This window comes from Drosophila teissieri, chromosome 2L, assembly GCF_016746235.2.
Source record: "Drosophila teissieri strain GT53w chromosome 2L, Prin_Dtei_1.1, whole genome shotgun sequence".
In the NCBI taxonomy this organism is placed as follows: Eukaryota; Metazoa; Arthropoda; class Insecta; order Diptera; family Drosophilidae; genus Drosophila; species Drosophila teissieri.
The window spans coordinates 19509298-19527969 of NC_053029.1; the positions used below are offsets into that span (position 1 = coordinate 19509298).

The window sequence follows — 18672 nt, forward strand, 5'->3', positions numbered from 1 at the left end:
GATTGCCGCGTATGCCATGAATTTGTTCCACTATACGTGCAATCATGTTGCCAGAGTCCGACTCCCCAGCTCTGGAGCTCTGGGGCTCTGGACCTGGAGCTGGAGCTGGATGCGATTCTCGTCGTCCAGCATGCATACCCTTGTGTGTAAATCAGTAGCTCCGTATTGAGTCGTTGACGTTACATGAACTTTGGCTACGGTTCGATTCAGGGATGCTCTTAAGCGGCTTAGGGGGACTTCGCTTTACATTTTACAGGATCACGCTAGACTGATGCGATCGGGCTGACATATCGTTCAGGGAAGACATTAAGATCCTCAACTTCTTTTCGGGCATTTGGAGATGTCGGCCTCGCTTTCGATGGAACTGAGCCGCACAAATATAACCAGCATTTGCAGACCAACTCAGTAAAACCTCTTCCGAGAATCGAATGCATTTATATGAAGTTTTGAATATTGGTAAAGAAACCATTTTGTCTTTTTGAAGCGCAATCATTTGGTGTATATCTTGCACCAAACACGGAAGTGTACGGAAGTGTCTGCACTTTTAAGCCTGGATTAATATTCTTACTCTGAGAAGTATCACTGACCTTGAACCGAACGTCCTGAATAATGTCCCCATCCATCGACCATAGAATAAAAGAAGAGTCGATACTCTCTAGAAGAATAGCAAGTAAAAAAAGTAAAATCAAAAAAATCCCTCTACCTTTTACTTACTTTTTAACGAATCTAGTATAGTCCTTCACTGTGCAAGTAAGAGGTATACACATTTGTGTGTGTTGTAGCGGAAGTTCTCACGACATTCTATATAATCCTGCACACCTAATCCAATCAGAGGTGAGGAGGAAATGCAGTTATCGCCTCAGTCACGGCCACCCGCATGAGATGTCATCGGAGTGGATTTATGCAGCACCTTTCGGCCCGAATACCCAATACCAATGCCCAATACCCCATGCCCATAGCCAGGCCATTAGTCTGTCTTGGCAATTATCAACGCCGTGGCGGATGACTCACGTATGACACTCAAGTCATAATGGAAGTGGAGAAGGCACTTAGCCAGGGCCGAATGGCTTTTACGGGCAACACGGTTCGGACCAAATTTAGACATTATCCGGGGATCCGAGAGAGAGATATATTCGGATCGTTGTTTGTTCAACTGCTTTGCGGTTGTGTAAATGCGTATAATTCCGTTTTATGGCTCCTGTGCAACACCGCCGTCACCATCTACATCTCATGCCATCCCATGCCATCCCATCACCATCACCGTAATCATCATCAGAAGCGGCAGCTGCTACCACGACCACATCCACCTCCAACTGTGGCCAGTCCGAGCATATAGCCACATTCCTGATGGAACGGACCTCGAAGGGAGACGAGAGCCCCCGCCCGACTACATAAAATTGTATTTAGTCATGCTACATCACTTTGTAATAATTTTCATTTTGGCGCTTGCTTTGATCTTCAGCCGCTTTCCGTGTGTGCGGCCTCAGGCCCTGTGGCTCCACCTCATCCCCGCCCACCTCTTGGCCACAATCTGTGGACCAAAACTGCCACCGTGTGGCGCTCGACGAGCTGCGTTAACTTTTTCTTTTTTGAAATTATGAAGTCAGCCGAATCCGAGTTCGGGCGCCAAGTTTGTTTTCTCATCTTTTGTTGATTTTTCGCCGACTTTTTGCTTTTTTGCCAGCGAGATTGAGCAATTATCAATTGTGCTTGAACCAACCGATTTGAGGTATGTGAAAAGAACTTCGGAATCTCTTAATCGAATCGATATTTTGGATTGGAATCGCAATGGCTCATGCCAATGCAACGCGTGAAGGCCAGAGTTCTTTGGCTTGGCATAATCCTGTGTTTTAGCACCACCCATGAATACTTTGAATTTTATGCTGTAATAGCCTTTAAGAATAATTGGCCACAAGTGGTTTAGACTGCCTTAAATATCCCCATATTAAACCTGGCGCTGAATCCCCCATTCTACTGCTCTGAATGCAAGGATCATTTTCCCCATCCTCTCCGATCTTCTGCCCCACGTTGTGTCTGTTTGCCCACAAGTCTGTCACGGCTAACAATTCGGAAAATTGTTGACATGCAAATAGCAACGAGCCGTGCAAACCGGCCAGCAAAGTGAGCAGCGGCTCATATATCATCGTGCAGGCAGTTGATCGAACGTTTTCCCTATAAATAGCACGTGTTGGCTGTGTGTTTGACCTTAGCACGACTTCCAAGTGCAATGATTTCCCTGGAAGTGGCATAGGATCTGGTTTTATGGACTCGACTAACTGCTGTGACCTTGTTCTTGCCCCTCCAAATTGGTCTTTGTCGTCCGTTTTTGAGTACTTTATTGCTGTTGACATTGGCAATTAACGGGGCAACCGTTCAGTACGTGGATATTCAGAGGCCGTAGACTGAAAACAAAATATTTTGGGCTAGTCTAGATTAGTCAGGAATCAGTTGGGTGGTCCTAGAACTATTCTTTCGTTTTAAAGTAATTCACGAATGGAAATTAGAATTATTTTATTAAATGAATAAAGAATATTGAAGGAATATAACGAAGATAATAAAAAGGTACTTCAGAATTACTTAAAGGTACCACTAACTTAAAGGTCTGCTGCACAACGTGATGATCGATCCGTTGGATGACTGGGGATACCAATTTATACCGAACCGCTGTTCCATTATATTTGAAATTTGCATCACAGCCAAGTGCTTTTCCTAAGAGAGCAATTAATTATGGCCATTGGGCACGGGCAATATGTGTGACAGGCGTGACACACGAAAGAGGACCAGCCCGCAGAGTCGGATCCAGAAACTGGAACTGGACATGGGATCTGGGATCTGGGATCGGGATCGGGATCGGGATCGGGATCGGGACCGGGTTCTGCGACTGGACCACACGCATCGTGTGTGACGGCGATAAAAATCACAGCATGTTGCAAACAGCCCATTGACGTCCTCCTCGGTCTCTTTGGCCTCTTCGGCTGTTAATGCTGTTGTTGGGCAAATCTTTTGACAGTTGTGTTGAAGCATGAAGATGCCAAAAGCAACAACACAAAGCCTTGTCCGCCAAGTGCGTATCTGAAGCGTCTGGGGCACTCGGAGCCACGGAAAGCGCATCAATCAAACGCACCGCCAACCGATCCCCGTATTCCATATTCCATATGGCATATGGCATATGCCACATACGCGTACGCGTACACACGGATAGCTATGGTCGCGTTCGATCAATCATTTATTATGGCATCGCTGATGGCGGCCCCAACGCTGGTGGCCCCCACCCGAAAACACACAAAACAACCTATGGGCACACACAAGGAGCAGGGAAACACTGGGAAAACACAGCTAATTTTCTATGGGCCGCCTAACTTCGTTTTTTGTTCCTACTTTCGAGGGGGGCGGACAGTTAATTTCGAGCACAAAAAGCAATTGTATTGCTCGGCTTCAGAGCCAATTATATAAATGCATTTGGAGTGATGGATCCGAAAGTGGGGCGTATAGTTCTTTACAGCGGTTTAAAGAAAAAAATGTAGGAATGTACAGAAAATAATATAAATTGATGTATATTTCAGCTAATAATGTAGGTATATTACACATGATCTTTAATATGTTTAAATATATCTTAGATGAAATCATTATAAAAAACTAATTTGAATGACAATGCAGTAACAAATGACTATCCCGTTATCATCAATTCATTTATGATTAATCTTCCGCGACAGCATTCAAATCGCTTAATATTCTTCGGACCCATTTATTTGATTGACATTTTGCGCTGCCTTATCGCGCCCAGTCAATGAAATAAACATTTTAATTCTAATTAAATTTCGTTGGAATTAATTGCAGTCCGTACCAATGACGACACGGGACGGGGCCCAAAGGCAAAACGACGGGCCTGAAAAAATAAAATAAAAATAAAAAGAGAACAAATCACGCGAGGCTGGGCCCCCCAAGTGGTTTATTCGTCGTTGGTGGCCACATCCACATCCCCAATCAGTCGACAACGAAATTTAGTTGTTTAGTGGTTGCCGTTGCTGTTGTGTTGCTTTTGCTTTTGCTTTGGTTTTGCTTTTGGTTTTGCAGCGACGAGGCTCTTGGTCGATACCATAAATATGGAAATTTTTCATTAGCGATTTCCGTTTCCGATTTATCTTAATGGCCAGCTGGCTGTTGTTTTGGTTGTTGTAATTAAGAAGAGCTACCGTTTGATGCCTCGGCAAAACATGTTGCAGCTAAATATTGCCGATAAACATCAAGGCGAACGCAATGCTGCCGATGAGACGACCAAACCACCGAACCACCGAGCCAGAAACCATCAAACCAACGAAACCACGACAGACTTGGCTCCGAAGAAGAGCTTCGTGTGCGGGCTTTTATCAGGCTTTTGGCCAATGAAAGCGCCTATTAAGTCTTGGCCAGCCAACTGGCAACTTGGGTGGCAACATGCCATTCACCAATCACACATACACAGAAACACGCAGAGAAAATGTGCATAGTAATAAACCTATATGCTCTCTATATTCTTTAATTATAATTAATTACGAACATTTGTATAATGCAGTTATTGATGGTCAATGTACAAGCATACTATTTTTAAAAAGAATCATTAAGGAATCTCAAGTTTCTCTCAAAGTATATTATATTTATCAAACGATTACATAAGCCGAAAATTTGAAATGCACAAAATATATAAGTTATGATCTTATATCATCTATGGGATAATCAGAATTATAATTTCGAAGTATTGCGATGGACAAATATACTTAAGATTGCAAAACTTATAAACTTTATAAAACAATCAGGGATTCATTTTCTCAGTGTAGCCCCGTCTGTCGGCGGCGCCGCACAAAAAAGAAAGCGCGTGCAACGGCAAAAAGCCAACCGACCGGAACTTCCACTGGCGCTATATGCAATTATACGATCGGACTGTATCTGTGACTGAGTCTGTGTCTGAGTCTGCGGCAAACAGTAGCCGCATTTGCCTTTTGCCAAAGATTGACAGCAGAAACTAAGCCTGGGATGGAGATGGCGGGACCACCGAGAAATCCGAATGCCTCCGATGTCTGGGGGATACGTTTCCCCAGCACACATGCTCAAATATATGTATGTATATATATACAGCCGATCCGGGATGCTCTCAGTTGGTTGTCGCCACGCCGTTGCGTTATATTGTCAAAAGTAACATGTTGCTGCTGATCCTGTGCTGCTGCTCCCCTTTCGTTACGCCTGCAATCCGCAACTTGTAACTTGCAACTTGCAACTTGCATCTTGTTTTTGATCTTGGCGCTGTAAATTGCACGCCAACAGCCGCAAACAATTGTTGTTGGTGGTTCGGTTTGCCTGTGATGGTGATGCAAATGATTGCTATCTATCTTGCTGTCAACAACACAGTAATTGTTGGCAACATTTGATGTTGCTGCCGTTGCTCGTCATAATTTTATTGCTGCCGCTGGGCAATTCTAGGTTGTTTGGGCCAATTACAGTGAGGAACGGCTTCAAGAAATCAGAGATAGGATCCAAGAAGCTTTCCAGGCACTGCAATTTTTTTATAGGTGCTCATACCCGATGTGTTAGATGTTAGAATGGGATCTATTGTAATAGTTATAAACTTTACCTTTTTGAATACAACTGACTTCATAATATAACAAGGATGAACGCAAGTTTCTTTTTGGCATTCCAATAGAAATTGGCAAGAAAATGAATAAAATAAAAAAAAATGTCCGCAACCTGGAACATAACGACGATCTTACAGACGGACAGATATCTGCTACTCAGCTAGTGGGAGGGCAAAGACAAATAATAAAATGGAAAAAAATATACAGATATTTATATAAAATGTTTAATTTTTGCTTATGGGTGTGTATACGGTCTTCAAAACTTGAACTCCATCCTCATTCCCAGGCCCAACCCGAAATAAAAACCTTATTTTGCTTTCCTCGGAACGATAATAATAAAGCCAAGCTTTACGAACGTTTGGCGCACTCGGATTGCCGGATTCCTAGAAAACCGAATATGTCGAAATCGCGGCACAAAGGCAGGGGTCAATAATGCCCCACAATCCGCTCCGATCGTAAATGGGATCTGGAGGCCACACACGTCGATCGCCCAGAAGCGCAAGGAATAAAGAACATAAAGACGCCGGAGCGGCAGAAAAGCAAATAATTGCTAATTTTATGCTCGAACAAATGAGCGCGAGGGAGTGAGAAGAAGGACCAAAAAGTGGCGCCCCACCATTCGGGCGGCATACATTAGGGCGAGCGAGACGGCTGCCCAGAGACGTCACGCACTATCAAACGAGAAAATGATCAATGGGGCCTATCCACATCCACATGCAGCGCACTCGCTCGCACTTGGGATCGGAAGGGGAGAGAGCAGGCCGGCAAATATGGACCACCCAAGAAGATGACGTCGAATTAAGGGCCACCCACGAAGAAACACGCCGCTGCTCTTTCTCTCTCTCTCCCTCTCGCTTGTTTCTGCATGTGTGTCGGTGAGCGAGATGGTACAGTGAGAGAAAACATATGAAGTTGAACGATGGGAGATGGGTTTTATGGAGTAAGAGGGCTTAATATATATATATTTCAATAGCCATACTATGTATACAGGATTTGTTGAATACTAACGGGAAAAAGGTTATAAAGAATGTTTATATATTCAGGATCACTATCCGGTATAGTCACAACCCTACTCATCTTGAAATCAGTCGTGTCATAGTTTCGCCAAGCAAACCTAGAGCTCATTAGGCAATCTACCCAAACCAACAACAATACTTAATATCTGCCGTTACAACCAGCGCTAGTGAATTGTAACAACCGAGAAATAACCTACGCGACATTCAAACAGTAACACCAAGATGGGGGATCCGCCCGCATGAGACCCGTAAAATCCTACCACCAATAACACCGTACTACTAAATTCACCCGGACCCAAATACATGATTATATCCAGATCCGATATAAGAACCAGTTCTCGACCTTGCTAACGTTTCTCCATTTCTAATCAAAAAACAAATTGGTTTCTTATGCGGAGGAGAACTTCCACATCTACATGCAACAAAAATAAACACGATTTTGAAAAAAGAAAATGAATATGTAACGATTGGCTATCAAAAAACCTCAATCCGCGAGTATATCCCTTTGCCAACTACATGCAGTAACTGCATTGAATTTGCCCACTTATACAAAACATGTAAAAACAACAATCATGATACAACTGCGGAGACTACTACCACCTCGACCCAAACACTAGCGAAAAGTGTACAAGACCCCCAAATGCACAAGTTGTAGCGAACAACAAACCCCCACAACTCCATAAACAGAAGTTGCCCAGTCTTCAAAACACAACAAAAATTGAAAGCAATAAAAATCACAAGTAAATGCGACAACAAAACTGCCCTTACAATTCCTAGGAATCGAAACACCAAAACCACCCCGCTCCCATTGGCATCAGTTACTAACACGGGCCACAAACCATCCACAACACTAATCGAAACCAAAACGCAGAACCTGATCATCTCAACGAAGATAAAGGACCACAAGAATGTACAACCTCCAGGACTCCAGCATCTTACGCAGATCTTAGTTATTCTACTAATACTAAACTAGACTCCATAAGCTTACCCTTAGCTAACCATAAAGAAACTCCGTGCAAATCCTCCTCACCAATTCATCTAAACGCATGAAAACTAAAACAAACAAAAACAAACTAGGGGACGCGACGAGCGACTCTTGCGACATGGAAACCTACCAATCTTACCAACCGACTTATACCCCCACTATACGATTTTAATGCTAAGAATATTGCAATGGAACATTAAAGGTTATAGGAACAATTACTCCCAACTTAAAATACTAATTGAAAAGGTTAAGCCACACATCATAGCCCTTCAGGAAATCCACATCATCTCTCCCTCTTCCCAAAATCTTTAAAATATACTGCAGCTTCTGTTCGAATGCATTCTTAGTGCACAATTCTATCTCTCACACGCAAGACCAATGTTTTCTTTGGTTTTGTTCTTTTGGATTTGAGTGCACTTTTTCTTTGTTTTCCATAGCACGGGAATTTTAAAAATTCTAGCCTAGTATTATTCACCCGTAATATGCTACAGAATAATAACTTCGAAGCGATCGGTATTTCGATCAATTCCAAAACTAACTTTCTACCTATATCTCACCTAAGCATCAATTCCGTCTTAACCACCTGCAAAAACCTCCTCCTTCCCAAAAAAATGTACCCACCATAGTCCTAGGAGACTAGGAGACAGCTGGGATCCTTACTGGGGTTCCCCCAGAGCCTACTCAAAGGGCAATACCATCGCCAAATTTTTAGATCGTTTAGATTATTTGCGATATTATATTATAACTAAATGGGAAGTGATCGACGACCTTAACGGCGACCACTTGCCAATCCTAATTTCAATGTTCGGCAGCTCTTCCTCTCCAGCCTTGATTTCCAAACCCTTCTTTAACCTTAAAATAGCAAACGCTTTAGCAATAAAATCTCACACATCAAAAAAGAAGCTGTACTTTCTAAAATAAATTTAATACAATTTTATACTTTTCCCCCTATACCCTACAGTTTCATGGTGGAAACAGGAACTTTCTTTACATAAAAAAATCAAAAAACCTTAAATGGAAAATCCTTAAAAGAAATATAAACACAAAAACCATTTAAGAGTTTAAAAAGGCATACGCGAAGTACCGAAGAGCAATTAAAAAAGCCACGAAAACGGCTATTCACAAATTCACCTCCCAAATGCACCCTAAATCTTATATGTGGGCAAACATTAACATCTATGCAGTCTTTATCCCAGGCTGCTCTTAAACTCTTCAATAAACTACACACCATCCCAATCAGCCTTCCAAATAGAACATGCATTTTTTTTCAAAGAACTGTTATACGCCCTCCAATCTCTAAAAGGTTCCACCCCAGGTATGGACCGTATCTCCTAATTCATGATCCAGAATACCCCCCACCTTTGACATTTCCTAAGACATTTCAACAATATCTTAAATTTTCACATTCCTCAAACCTAGCTACACGTTTGTGGTGGTTTGTTTTAACCAATAATCTCATAAACTCACAACCAGTTCGGATTTAAAATGGGAAAATCTGTTCTAGACAGTCTATACGTAAGATACCTCTCTAAAGCGCCACCTCTCTTAATATGAATGGACTTTTCCACAGCCTTTGACACACTAGGTATCTACTCCCTAAACAATTGATACGACTGGGCAACCCACAATCTAAAGACAGCCACTGTTAGCCTCTTAACATCATAAAACACACTTCCTCCAAAAAATACCATACCAACACTTCCTCCCTTATCCAAATAATACGGTATCTCCCCAAAACACTTAACAAATCGCATTAAAACTATGCAAAACTCGGCAATAAGAGCAGCTCTTGGATCTTTTAAAATAAAAATGAAATCGAAAATAAATACTTTGGAAAACAGGAGAGAGTTCCTGACAGACAAACTTTCCAGCACACTCCTACGACACACCCCTTAAAAATCTCGTTAAAACACCCAATAAGAAATGGAAATACCCCAGAACTATAAACCGAATAATAGACACAAGTCAGAAGCTCAATATCCCCTTTTTACCATTAAAAAACTTTCCAAGTAAAAAATTTAAATCCGAAATTATTTCAACACATCAATATCAAAATACAACAAATCCAGCACATGCCATAACGTTCAAACTACTTTTTCAATCCCTAAGAAATTTACAAATTTCACAAATTCCTTTACACAGATGGCGCGATGGCCATGGAATTGCAAGCTATAGTATAACAAGAGAAACCAGTACAATCAAATTTGGCCTAAATCTGCCCTCCCCCCCCATTTCCCGTGCGCCCTAAAATTCCTCACCAATCCCAAGAACAACTCATACTATCAACCAAGCCGATGCCTAAAGATATAATATTTCATCGTTTACACCACAACACACAAACAGGCTTGGACACAACAACCTTACCAATGCCCACATGATGCCTCCCCAACATATGCCCTCTTTGCCCATCACCAGTTAGACATTAAACACATCCTAGTTAACTACCCTTCTCTTTCCCTACACATAACAGTTGCCTTTCACTCAATCAATCCAATTAACGCACTTTCTAAACAAACGAACGATATAATAGCAGCGGAAGGCTGCTAATGCTCCTAGTTCTCAGTTACTAGAATTGATTGCTTTAAGAGCGGCAGAGAGTCGAGATAAGAGGTGATAGGAAAAAGTCTATTATAGTCAAAACATAATACTCTGTACAGGTCATGCAACTCATACTTAGATCTACAATGATTTAAGATTAGGGGTATGTATCTGCTTGGAACAGAGAAGTTTAGCCGACTAACAAATAAAGACTGTTCCAAGCATCGTTCTACGGTTAGCTCGGGAGGGTAAATTATTTAACATTAGTCTACTGGAATAAGGAGGTAAGATAAGGTTTGCATCCCAATTTAGGAGCCGTAAGTCAAACAGTAAGTTCTTTTGAACCGATTCAATGCGGTCCGTGTGAACTACGTACTGTCGTCTCCAAGAAGGCGTTCCCGAAATATAGTCTAGTCCGAAATATAGTCTAAAAATTCTAGTTTATGGTCCAGAAGAACACCAAGATCCTTAATACGTGTTATTCTGTCCAAAGAGCACCCACATAGAGTGTAAGTCGTGGGTATTTGGTTGACATCTACGGATGTGACTCGGAGAACCATGCTGACATGGTGATATAATTGACCTACAAAGGTGCTGCAAATGAGGAGTGAAAAAATGTAGCCGACAATTTAGAGATTCCTCTGTAATTGCTTGAATCCAATTTGTTACCTTTTTTATGGACAGGGATCACAAAGGGCTCCTTCCGTATATGGGTGAACGGCAAAGATTCCAGAGATAAGGTAATCCATTTCAGTAGAGGCTTGAACAAGGCTTCCGCACAGAATCTAATCACACAGCCGGGGATTCCCTCGGGGCATGACGAATAGACTGGCTTAACACGCTGAAGATCATAAAGCAGTGAGCTTTCGTTTAAAGTGGGACAAAATATTATATTCGACTTTGATACCGCGTAAGAGGAAGGCTGTTCGGAATGAGGTAACGTCGAGTATGTAGGCATCCTACCACCAACGATTTTTTTGCGTTAAGGCTAAGATAAACTGGGAATCTAGCGCGTAAATGAGATCATCAGCTCTACAAAAACTATCTCTAGCTACGCCGAAACTGCTGATCAGTCCTCTTAAACTACTTATAGTTTCGCGCATAAACGATTTCATCTCGTTTGCAACCCCTAGGCAAGCATAACAACACTCTTGTTCGGCCGCTAAAACCAGCGCACTTAGTGTGCACCATTTTATCACACAGCCAACAAGTCATTTTTGGCTGCTCAGGCTTTATTACCTGTCGGCATTTGTTTTTAAGATTCAGACCCCTGTACCAAGACCCAAATTAAAAACTTGTAATGTACCGCAGGAGCGAAAGAGCGGGTGCACCGTGCAGTTATGTGCATACAAAAAAAACACCAAACACAAAAGGGGAGTGAATAGAACTAGTATTTTCAGTAAGTAATGTTGACACCGCTAGGTGGAGCTCGTGTAAAATCTGTAAGGTTGCTTACATATCTCAATAACACCATCTTCTTTAAGATGAATAATGAGTATATCATTAAATAGTTGTAAATGGAACGACCATTTAAAATGTAAGCAGGAAATGAGTAATGAAGTTAAGCCTTTTTTACATTAAGCCAAGTTTCGAACCTATGTAAGACATCGATTGGGTGGTTTAAATGTGTTCCAAAACCTGAGCATTGTTTCACACCACACTGTTAAGAATGTGTACAATATCATTCATGCACTTTCAATTTATTAATTATAAGTTGCAGGCAAACACTTTATTTCGGAAGTTTGGAGTTTTAAAAGGTATTAATTTAAAATGAATATTAATAAGATTACTACCTCCCTGAGATATGCTGCCCTTCGTACTCTGGCCACACTGGCAGAGCCTCTTGTTCCAGCGTGGTTGTATAAAAAACTTCGGTTGAACTTTATTTCTACATTTGAGTTATTAAATTCCCGTATCCTGCCCGAAGATGCCCCCCAAAAAGGCGCCACCAGGTCCCAGCAAGAAGACCGAGCAGAAAAAGAAGGAGAAAGTCATTGAGGTAGGCTTCGTAACCGGGAAGTCGATGGGTGAGCCCCCTCTTCGAAAATCTGTGATGTGGAGACCCGGCAGGGAGAAATTCAATATGATCCACATTGAACTGACCATGTGTAATTCCATCGGCAGGACAAGACCTTCGGACTGAAGAACAAGAAGGGCAACAAACAGCAGAAGTTCATCCAGCAGGTGCAGAAGCAGGTCCAGTCCGGCGGACAGCATCCCCGCCAGGATGGCGACAAGCGCAAGGAAGAGAAGGATAAGAAGCTGGCCGAGCAGCGTGAGATGGCGCTGATCTTCAAGCCGGTACAGACCCAGAAAGTGGAGAAGGGCACCGATCCCAAGTCGGTGGTCTGCGCCTTCTTCAAACAGGGCACCTGTACCAAAGGGGACAAGTGCAAGTTCTCCCACGACCTTTCCCTGGAGAACAAGGTCGAAAAGCGGTCCATCTATGTAGACATGCGCGACGAGGATGATCCGATGACCAACTGGGACGATGCCAAGCTAAAGGAGGTGGTCGAGAAAAAGAGTTCCGGCGAAAAGCAACGTCCCACCACGGACATTGTGGGTTTAATGCTTAAAAAATTCTGCCACTACTCAGAACTAACATCACTCGTCTTTTAGATTTGCAAATTCTTCCTGGAAGCCGTGGAAAAGTCAAAGTACGGCTGGTTCTGGGAATGCCCGAACGGAGGAAAGTGCATCTACCGGCACGCCTTGCCCGCTGGCTATGTGCTAAAGCGCGATAAGAAGAAGGAGGAGAAGCCCACGGAAATCTCGCTGGTCGATTTAATCGAAAAGGAGCGCGCTGCCCTCGGTCCCAACCAGACGCGCGTCACCCTAGAGTCTTTCCTCGCATGGAAGAAGCGCAAGATTGCTGAGAAGAAGGCCAAACTGGCTGCCGAGGAAGAGCGGAAGAAGAGCGACTTCAGCAAGGGCAAACAGTTCGGCATCTCTGGTCGCGAGATGTTTAGCTTCAATCCGGATCTGGTTGACGACGGACCCATGGAGGAGGGCGACGCTGCCTTCGATATCTACAACCGGGAGGACGACGATGATAATGCCGTTGAATTCAAGGAACTGGATCTGGCTGCCTTGTCGCTGGCCGCCAAGGAGGTGGACGGCTCGGGCACCATTGCCTCCACCAATCGGCTTCTGGACCAGGCAACAGAAGCAGCCAAAACCGCCGCAGCCGAGGACGCAGCGGCTGACGAGGATGGACCATCGTCGTCCGCACCCGCCAACGATGCTGCCCCCATCAACAAGGATCTCTTTGTTGATCTGGCCGGCGAACTGGATGACCTGGATCTGGAAGATGAGGACGATGACTAGTCCTCCCCGCAGTTTGTTTAAAATGAGTTCGTAAATGATTTCTGCCTTTTAGCTACCCTTCAATCAATAAAGTTGTGGCTTTGAATTGTTGCATTTCTGGAAATGAAACGTATGCGTTTAAAACCAAGATTTCTCATTTCTGAAGGAGAACATGCCTCAGTATTATATTAGTCACTCTTTATAAATACACAGAACTAACTAAATAGCATGCCTACCAAAATCCTAGAGGCAATACTCCGACGGCCTGTGGAATCTGCCGTTCGCGCAGGAACTTGGCCAAGAGCATTTCCAGCCGCGTCTTTGGACCGCCTTCGTCGTATGCTGCTAGCTGAGGCATGTAGATATTCTGAATGTAGACCAGTAGCTTGACGAACTGCTTGCCGTAGGTACGCCATAACTCGAAGCCGAGAGTCTGGAGAATCTCCATGATCATGGTAGCACTAATGTCGGGCAATGGCTTTACATTCACCATGTGCGTTAGCCAGAGCCATCCTTCATCCAGCTCGAAGCATTGATCCGGCCCAGCTGCCTTTCGTCCATGAGTAATAATCACAGCTGCGTAGAGTCGAGCGATTCCCGTTTGACGCTTAAGGTAAATGTCCGGTTTCTCCAGCTCGTTTTTGTCCGTCAGCCTATAGCCGATGGTCTTCAGATACTGCTCCGGAGTCTGTCCCGGCTGCTGGGGTATAACGTAGGGCACTAGAAAAGGTGACTCTTTGTACATGTATGCAAGAAAAACCTTGCCGAAATCCGGCAACAGTTTCCAAAAAGTTATTATCACAGAGGCAAATGGAAAGGCAGCCTGGGGATTACTGCATATCGCAGTCTCCGTTTGACTAACAAACTTCTTGGCCATGAGTAGCATGCAATAGTCTCGAGCCAGCGGATGATCGTTAATAGTTATGGTGGCTCCATTCATCACTTTAGTAGGCTGGCCGGCAAAAAAGCTGTACAGCTTGTCAAAATTCTGAGCTAGATGCTGCGGACTAACTGCTGAGATCGCGTTGAGCGGCAGATTTATTGCCCTCTGGCAACCTGTGCGATACTGTTTAAGGGATTCCTCCGTTTGGAGCGGCTTCACGGCATCCACCTTGGACTGATACAAAGCAAGAATATCATTGTAGAACTTCAGACGGTCTGGGTGGACACAGGTAGATGTCACTGTGGCCGCTGGTGGCACATCTTGGGATTTCGTCTCCAGGGGAGCAGACACATTGGCCGTTTCGGCCTTGGCAGTCTCGGCCTCTTGTTGTTTTTTCTTAGCCTCCGACTCCTCCTCCTGCCTAAGCTTTTCCTGCTCCATCTGCTTTTGTCGCTCCTCCTCCTGCTGCTTCTGCCGCTCTTCTTCCAGCTTCTTAGCGGCCTCCATTTTGAGCTGCTGCTGGATTTGTTCGGAGAACTCGGCCAGCTGCCTAATGATGTCCAGCTCCAGAATATCCAGGCTCTTGCAGCACTCTTCCGCCTTGATAATGGAGCAGAGGAACTGGCTCTGCATCTCGCACTTGCCCATCTTAACGGTACTTACAAGCTGTTCAAATTTCTGGCCCAACTCCTTGAGCTGTGCGTTTTGTGCGGAGCACACCTTGACCGTCTCCTTATCCAGAGAAAGCAGTATTCTGGCAATACCCTCGTACTTCTGGTTGAATCTTCTTTGGCAGCGAGAAACGCCCTCCAGAGCCAGCTTGTGCAGCTTCTGGTCAGTCTGTTGGCGCAATATTAATTGCTCGCGTTGCTGGGCCTCCAGTTGTGCAGCAGCCATCTGGTCAGCTTTCTGGATAAGTTGACTTTCATTGCGTTGCCGCAGCACCTTCTGTTGCATCTGGTCGCGCTGGCGTTCCTCCTCCTTTTGCTGGGGCTCTCTCAACAGGCGCAGTGCGTCCTGTTTGTCCTTTAGCGCCTTCAGCTGCTGGCGGACACACCTCTTGCCCTCCTCCGCCAGCTCTCGCTTTACAATGCTGGCGTTAATGGACTGCACGTCGGGAAAGCACGATATATTGGGCTCAAAATCGGCTGCGGGGGACAGGGGAATCTCCTTCTTGTGTTCTGGAGCTGGGCTTCCTTCCGGTGATGGTGGTTTAGCTGTGCTCGTACTGCCCTCCACCCATATGGGTTCCCGATCCTCGCCCAAAGTCCTACCCGTGCACGCTGTGGACGCCAGAGCAGCATTATGCATCGTCGATGTCACCTTCAGATAGTCCATCGCCCGCATCATGTCGTCCATGCTCTAAAAAGATTACCTTTAGCGTCAATCTTAGCCCAGTATATTAATACTCTTACCGATATTTCCTTATTTCGGATTTACACTCTTTGAAGTCAACACAAAATATAGGACAAGACTGCCAACTCAGTTTATTGAGTTGCCGCATAGCGCGGCAATAAGTATTCCGTTATCGTGACGGGGTTTGAAATACGGTCTCACTTTAATTTTAAATAAATTAAATTGAAATGCTAGCGAGCGATTCAGAGCTCGAATGTTTAAAAGAATTTTATGGAGTGATGTCCAATCTTAGTGGAAGAATTGGAATCATTGTTTGGTCTATATATATGTATATGGGAGTATCAGTATCGAGAATTAAATACCTCGTATTTAATTAAGGGATTGCTCAAGACCTATTTTTCTATTTTATTTACCCTTAGTTTTTTACACCTAATTTTCATTGAACAGGACGGTGGTATGAGCAAAAGTATCGAATATCCTCGTTTACTAATGCAAGCTAAAGTTTTAATGAAGAAGTTCGCGATACCCAAGTAAACTCAGTATATCTTTGCAACTGTTTCACGGTCTCTCTATTCAAAACAACCCGTAAATGAGGCGATTAAATAATTTAGTGACTTTCTTCACAGCCATAACTGCCTTTTTTTTTGGTAGTTTCATCACAAAGATACTCAGCTCCGTAGACCAATGTCCGGCACACCGATACCGAATTCCCCACCTGGAGCCGCACCCAAACCTCTTCCTTATGGTGTTGGTGCTCAGCGCACCACACAATGCAGATGAGAGGCACGCGATGCGGAGCACCTGGCTGGCAAATGCGGGCCAATCCCTCACACAGCCCTATTTTCCCGAGGAGTTCATTTATCTTCCGTCATTTAACGCCAATGGCCACTTGCAGATGGAGCTAGTTGCGGAGCAGGCAAGCCGCCTAAGGCAGTACACGAATTGGCAGAAAAGCCTGCTGGCGGAAGATCCTCCAAAGACAAAAAGACTGATTACCGTGAAGCACGTATTTTCCATTGGCACATTAGATTTAAGCAGCTCCGCCCTAGCAGAGCTGGAGAAGGAGCAGAAGCAACACAATGATCTTTTGCTGCTAAGCCGGCACCATGACACATACAGGAATCTTACGGCGAAGCTCATGCAGTCCCTAGATGTCTTGAGACGCCACTACGAGTTCTCATATGTGCTCAAAGTGGACGACGATACCTACGTTAAGCTGGACAGTCTAGTCAATACGCTAGTTTCCTACGATCGAAAGTTACTTCGCAAGAGGTTGGAGTATAAGTACACCGTGTTGCCTCAGCTTTATTGGGGCTACTTTAACGGACGATCCACAATTAAAACGAAAGGCCAGTGGAAGGAATCTAGTTATTACCTTAGCAAAAACTACCTGCCGTATGCACTGGGCGGGGGATACGTTTTGTCCCAAAATTTGTGTGACTACATTGTCAATAACTCCCAACTGCTGTCCGCTTATGGGTCCGAGGATGTCTCCGTTGGTACCTGGCTCGCCCCATTGCGTCACGTCTATCGGTGGCACGATCCCAGATTCGACACCTCCTACACACCGCGCAAATGTCGGTCCTATCATATGGTGTTGCACAAACGCAGTGGGCAGATGATGAGGGACATCCACGACGGTGAACTATGCAGTGGCATTGGTTCGAGCATATTGTCTGATTACTATTACGATTGGACGAGAACAGCCGACAAATGCTGCGACAGCTTAGTAGTGTAGCTATGTCATAGGCTGGCGTACCCGCGCTCAACTGGCCACTCTATGGAATTGATTAAACTGGCTGTGCAGAGCTCCTAGCTGCGCTTTGCATTTGCAGCAGGGGAGCTTCCTCCTCTGCGATAGCCAAGAACCACTTGTTTTGCGGCTAGTGGGTCAAGTTGGCATGCGTAGAAAGAAGTTTGAAATGTCAAGACTGCAGTGACAAGTAATAAAAAAGGATTCAAGGTGTACACTTTACACTAGTTTACTCTTTAATGTATAAGGACATAATTCGGGGTGCAAGACAAGGCTAACAAACAGCATGGACATTTAGAAGAACTTAACGCCGTGGCTGCCGTCCATCTCGATTAGCTCACACCTGCCCTTCTCCTCCAGTAACCGGAGGGCACTGAGCAGCACCACATCGTCCACGCCGTGAAAGTCCAGGTGGGAAGTGTTTTCGCCGGAGGCGATCTCGTACAGCGTGCAGATGGTGTTCGTCTGACCTGTTTCCTGCACCCAGTCGTACACCATGTTGCCGTACTCCTCCAGGGTGAACCAGTACACCTGCCATTCCTGGCGTTTCTTGTCCAGCGGATTCGCATGCCCGGTCCGCTCCAGTTCGCCCAGGATGGCCAGGACGAGCTCCGGCGAGAGGCGGCGCTTCAGGGATTCGTTGTGAAACAGCGGCGAGTTTTGGTCCCCAATACTGAGCGAAAACCTATTCGTGTGCCTGAGGTATTTGAGAAAGAGATCTGTCCAGACCTTCAGCTGCTGCTGTCTGGTTTCTTCGTGGGGCTGTAGTCTGAAACCCTGGGATTATTCGAGTGATGGAGCATCTACTGGAGGTAACTCACGTAAAGAACGGTGGGAAGGTGTACTCCCAGGGCCATTGGAATTCCGTCATGCTGATTAACTACGAAGTAAACATTTGTTTTTCCATGGAAGAAATTACTAATGGCTTAGAGTGACCAAATGCGCTGCATAGGAGAATACCATGCCATTGAAAAACCATCCATTAAGTCAAATTCGTTTTGCAAAAAGTCGTTACTTTTTAATTTACTTAACTATTATGCGTACCTTTTGGTGTCATTTAATAAATGCCAGTTAAAAAAATTAGGCCATTTTTATTTATAAAATGATATCTTTATCTTAACTTATTTTGTGAATACTATTTATTTTAAACCTCTTAAATTTTAGACCCAAATTCCCAGAAAAACACATATATGTCATTTACAGTAAAATGCAATCCATTTCTTGTATTT

General features: G+C 44.3%; 4 protein-coding genes across 4 annotated transcripts; 2 read left to right on the plus strand and 2 right to left on the minus strand.

Annotated features, from left to right (window-relative positions):
- The first annotated feature begins 11969 nt into the window (after positions 1–11969).
- On the plus strand, positions 11970–13595 carry LOC122612364 (zinc finger CCCH domain-containing protein 15 homolog). Its single transcript, XM_043785927.1, has 3 exons — positions 11970–12144; positions 12270–12704; positions 12765–13595. The coding sequence occupies exons 1-3, from the start codon at positions 12073–12075 to the stop codon at positions 13470–13472; spliced, it is 1215 nt and encodes a 404-aa protein (XP_043641862.1). The 5' UTR covers positions 11970–12072; the 3' UTR covers positions 13473–13595.
- Positions 13596–13603: 8 nt separating this feature from the next.
- Positions 13604–15840, minus strand: LOC122612357 (nucleoporin Gle1). Its single transcript, XM_043785914.1, has 2 exons — positions 15750–15840; positions 13604–15696 (listed from the first exon to the last, which is right to left on the minus strand). Exon 2 carries the CDS (start codon positions 15691–15693, stop codon positions 13684–13686), a length of 2010 nt encoding a protein of 669 aa, XP_043641849.1. The 5' UTR covers positions 15694–15696; positions 15750–15840; the 3' UTR covers positions 13604–13683.
- Positions 15841–16250: 410 nt separating this feature from the next.
- On the plus strand, positions 16251–17641 carry LOC122618433 (beta-1,3-galactosyltransferase 6). The gene has a single exon (XM_043794877.1). The coding sequence runs from the start codon at positions 16280–16282 to the stop codon at positions 17426–17428; it is 1149 nt and encodes a 382-aa protein (XP_043650812.1). The 5' UTR covers positions 16251–16279; the 3' UTR covers positions 17429–17641.
- A 6-nt stretch (positions 17642–17647) lies between these two features.
- LOC122618442 (vacuolar protein-sorting-associated protein 25) lies at positions 17648–18418 on the minus strand. Its single transcript, XM_043794889.1, has 2 exons — positions 18265–18418; positions 17648–18212 (listed from the first exon to the last, which is right to left on the minus strand). The coding sequence occupies exons 1-2, from the start codon at positions 18312–18314 to the stop codon at positions 17738–17740; spliced, it is 525 nt and encodes a 174-aa protein (XP_043650824.1). The 5' UTR covers positions 18315–18418; the 3' UTR covers positions 17648–17737.
- Positions 18419–18672: the final 254 nt, after the last annotated feature.

Coding starts and splice junctions, on each gene's coding strand:
- LOC122612364 (XM_043785927.1), top strand. CDS start 12,073: ATGCCCCCCAAAAAGGCGCCACCAGGTCCCAGCAAGAAGACCGAGCAG. Junction 12,145..12,269: donor AGAAGGAGAAAGTCATTGAG/GTAGGCTTCGTA, acceptor TTCCATCGGCAG/GACAAGACCTTCGGACTGAA. Junction 12,705..12,764: donor AACGTCCCACCACGGACATT/GTGGGTTTAATG, acceptor CTCGTCTTTTAG/ATTTGCAAATTCTTCCTGGA.
- LOC122618433 (XM_043794877.1), top strand. CDS start 16,280: ATGAGGCGATTAAATAATTTAGTGACTTTCTTCACAGCCATAACTGCC.
- LOC122612357 (XM_043785914.1), bottom strand. CDS start 15,693: ATGGACGACATGATGCGGGCGATGGACTATCTGAAGGTGACATCGACG.
- LOC122618442 (XM_043794889.1), bottom strand. CDS start 18,314: ATGACGGAATTCCAATGGCCCTGGGAGTACACCTTCCCACCGTTCTTT. Junction 18,213..18,264: donor ACCTTCCCACCGTTCTTTAC/GTGAGTTACCTC, acceptor CCAGGGTTTCAG/ACTACAGCCCCACGAAGAAA.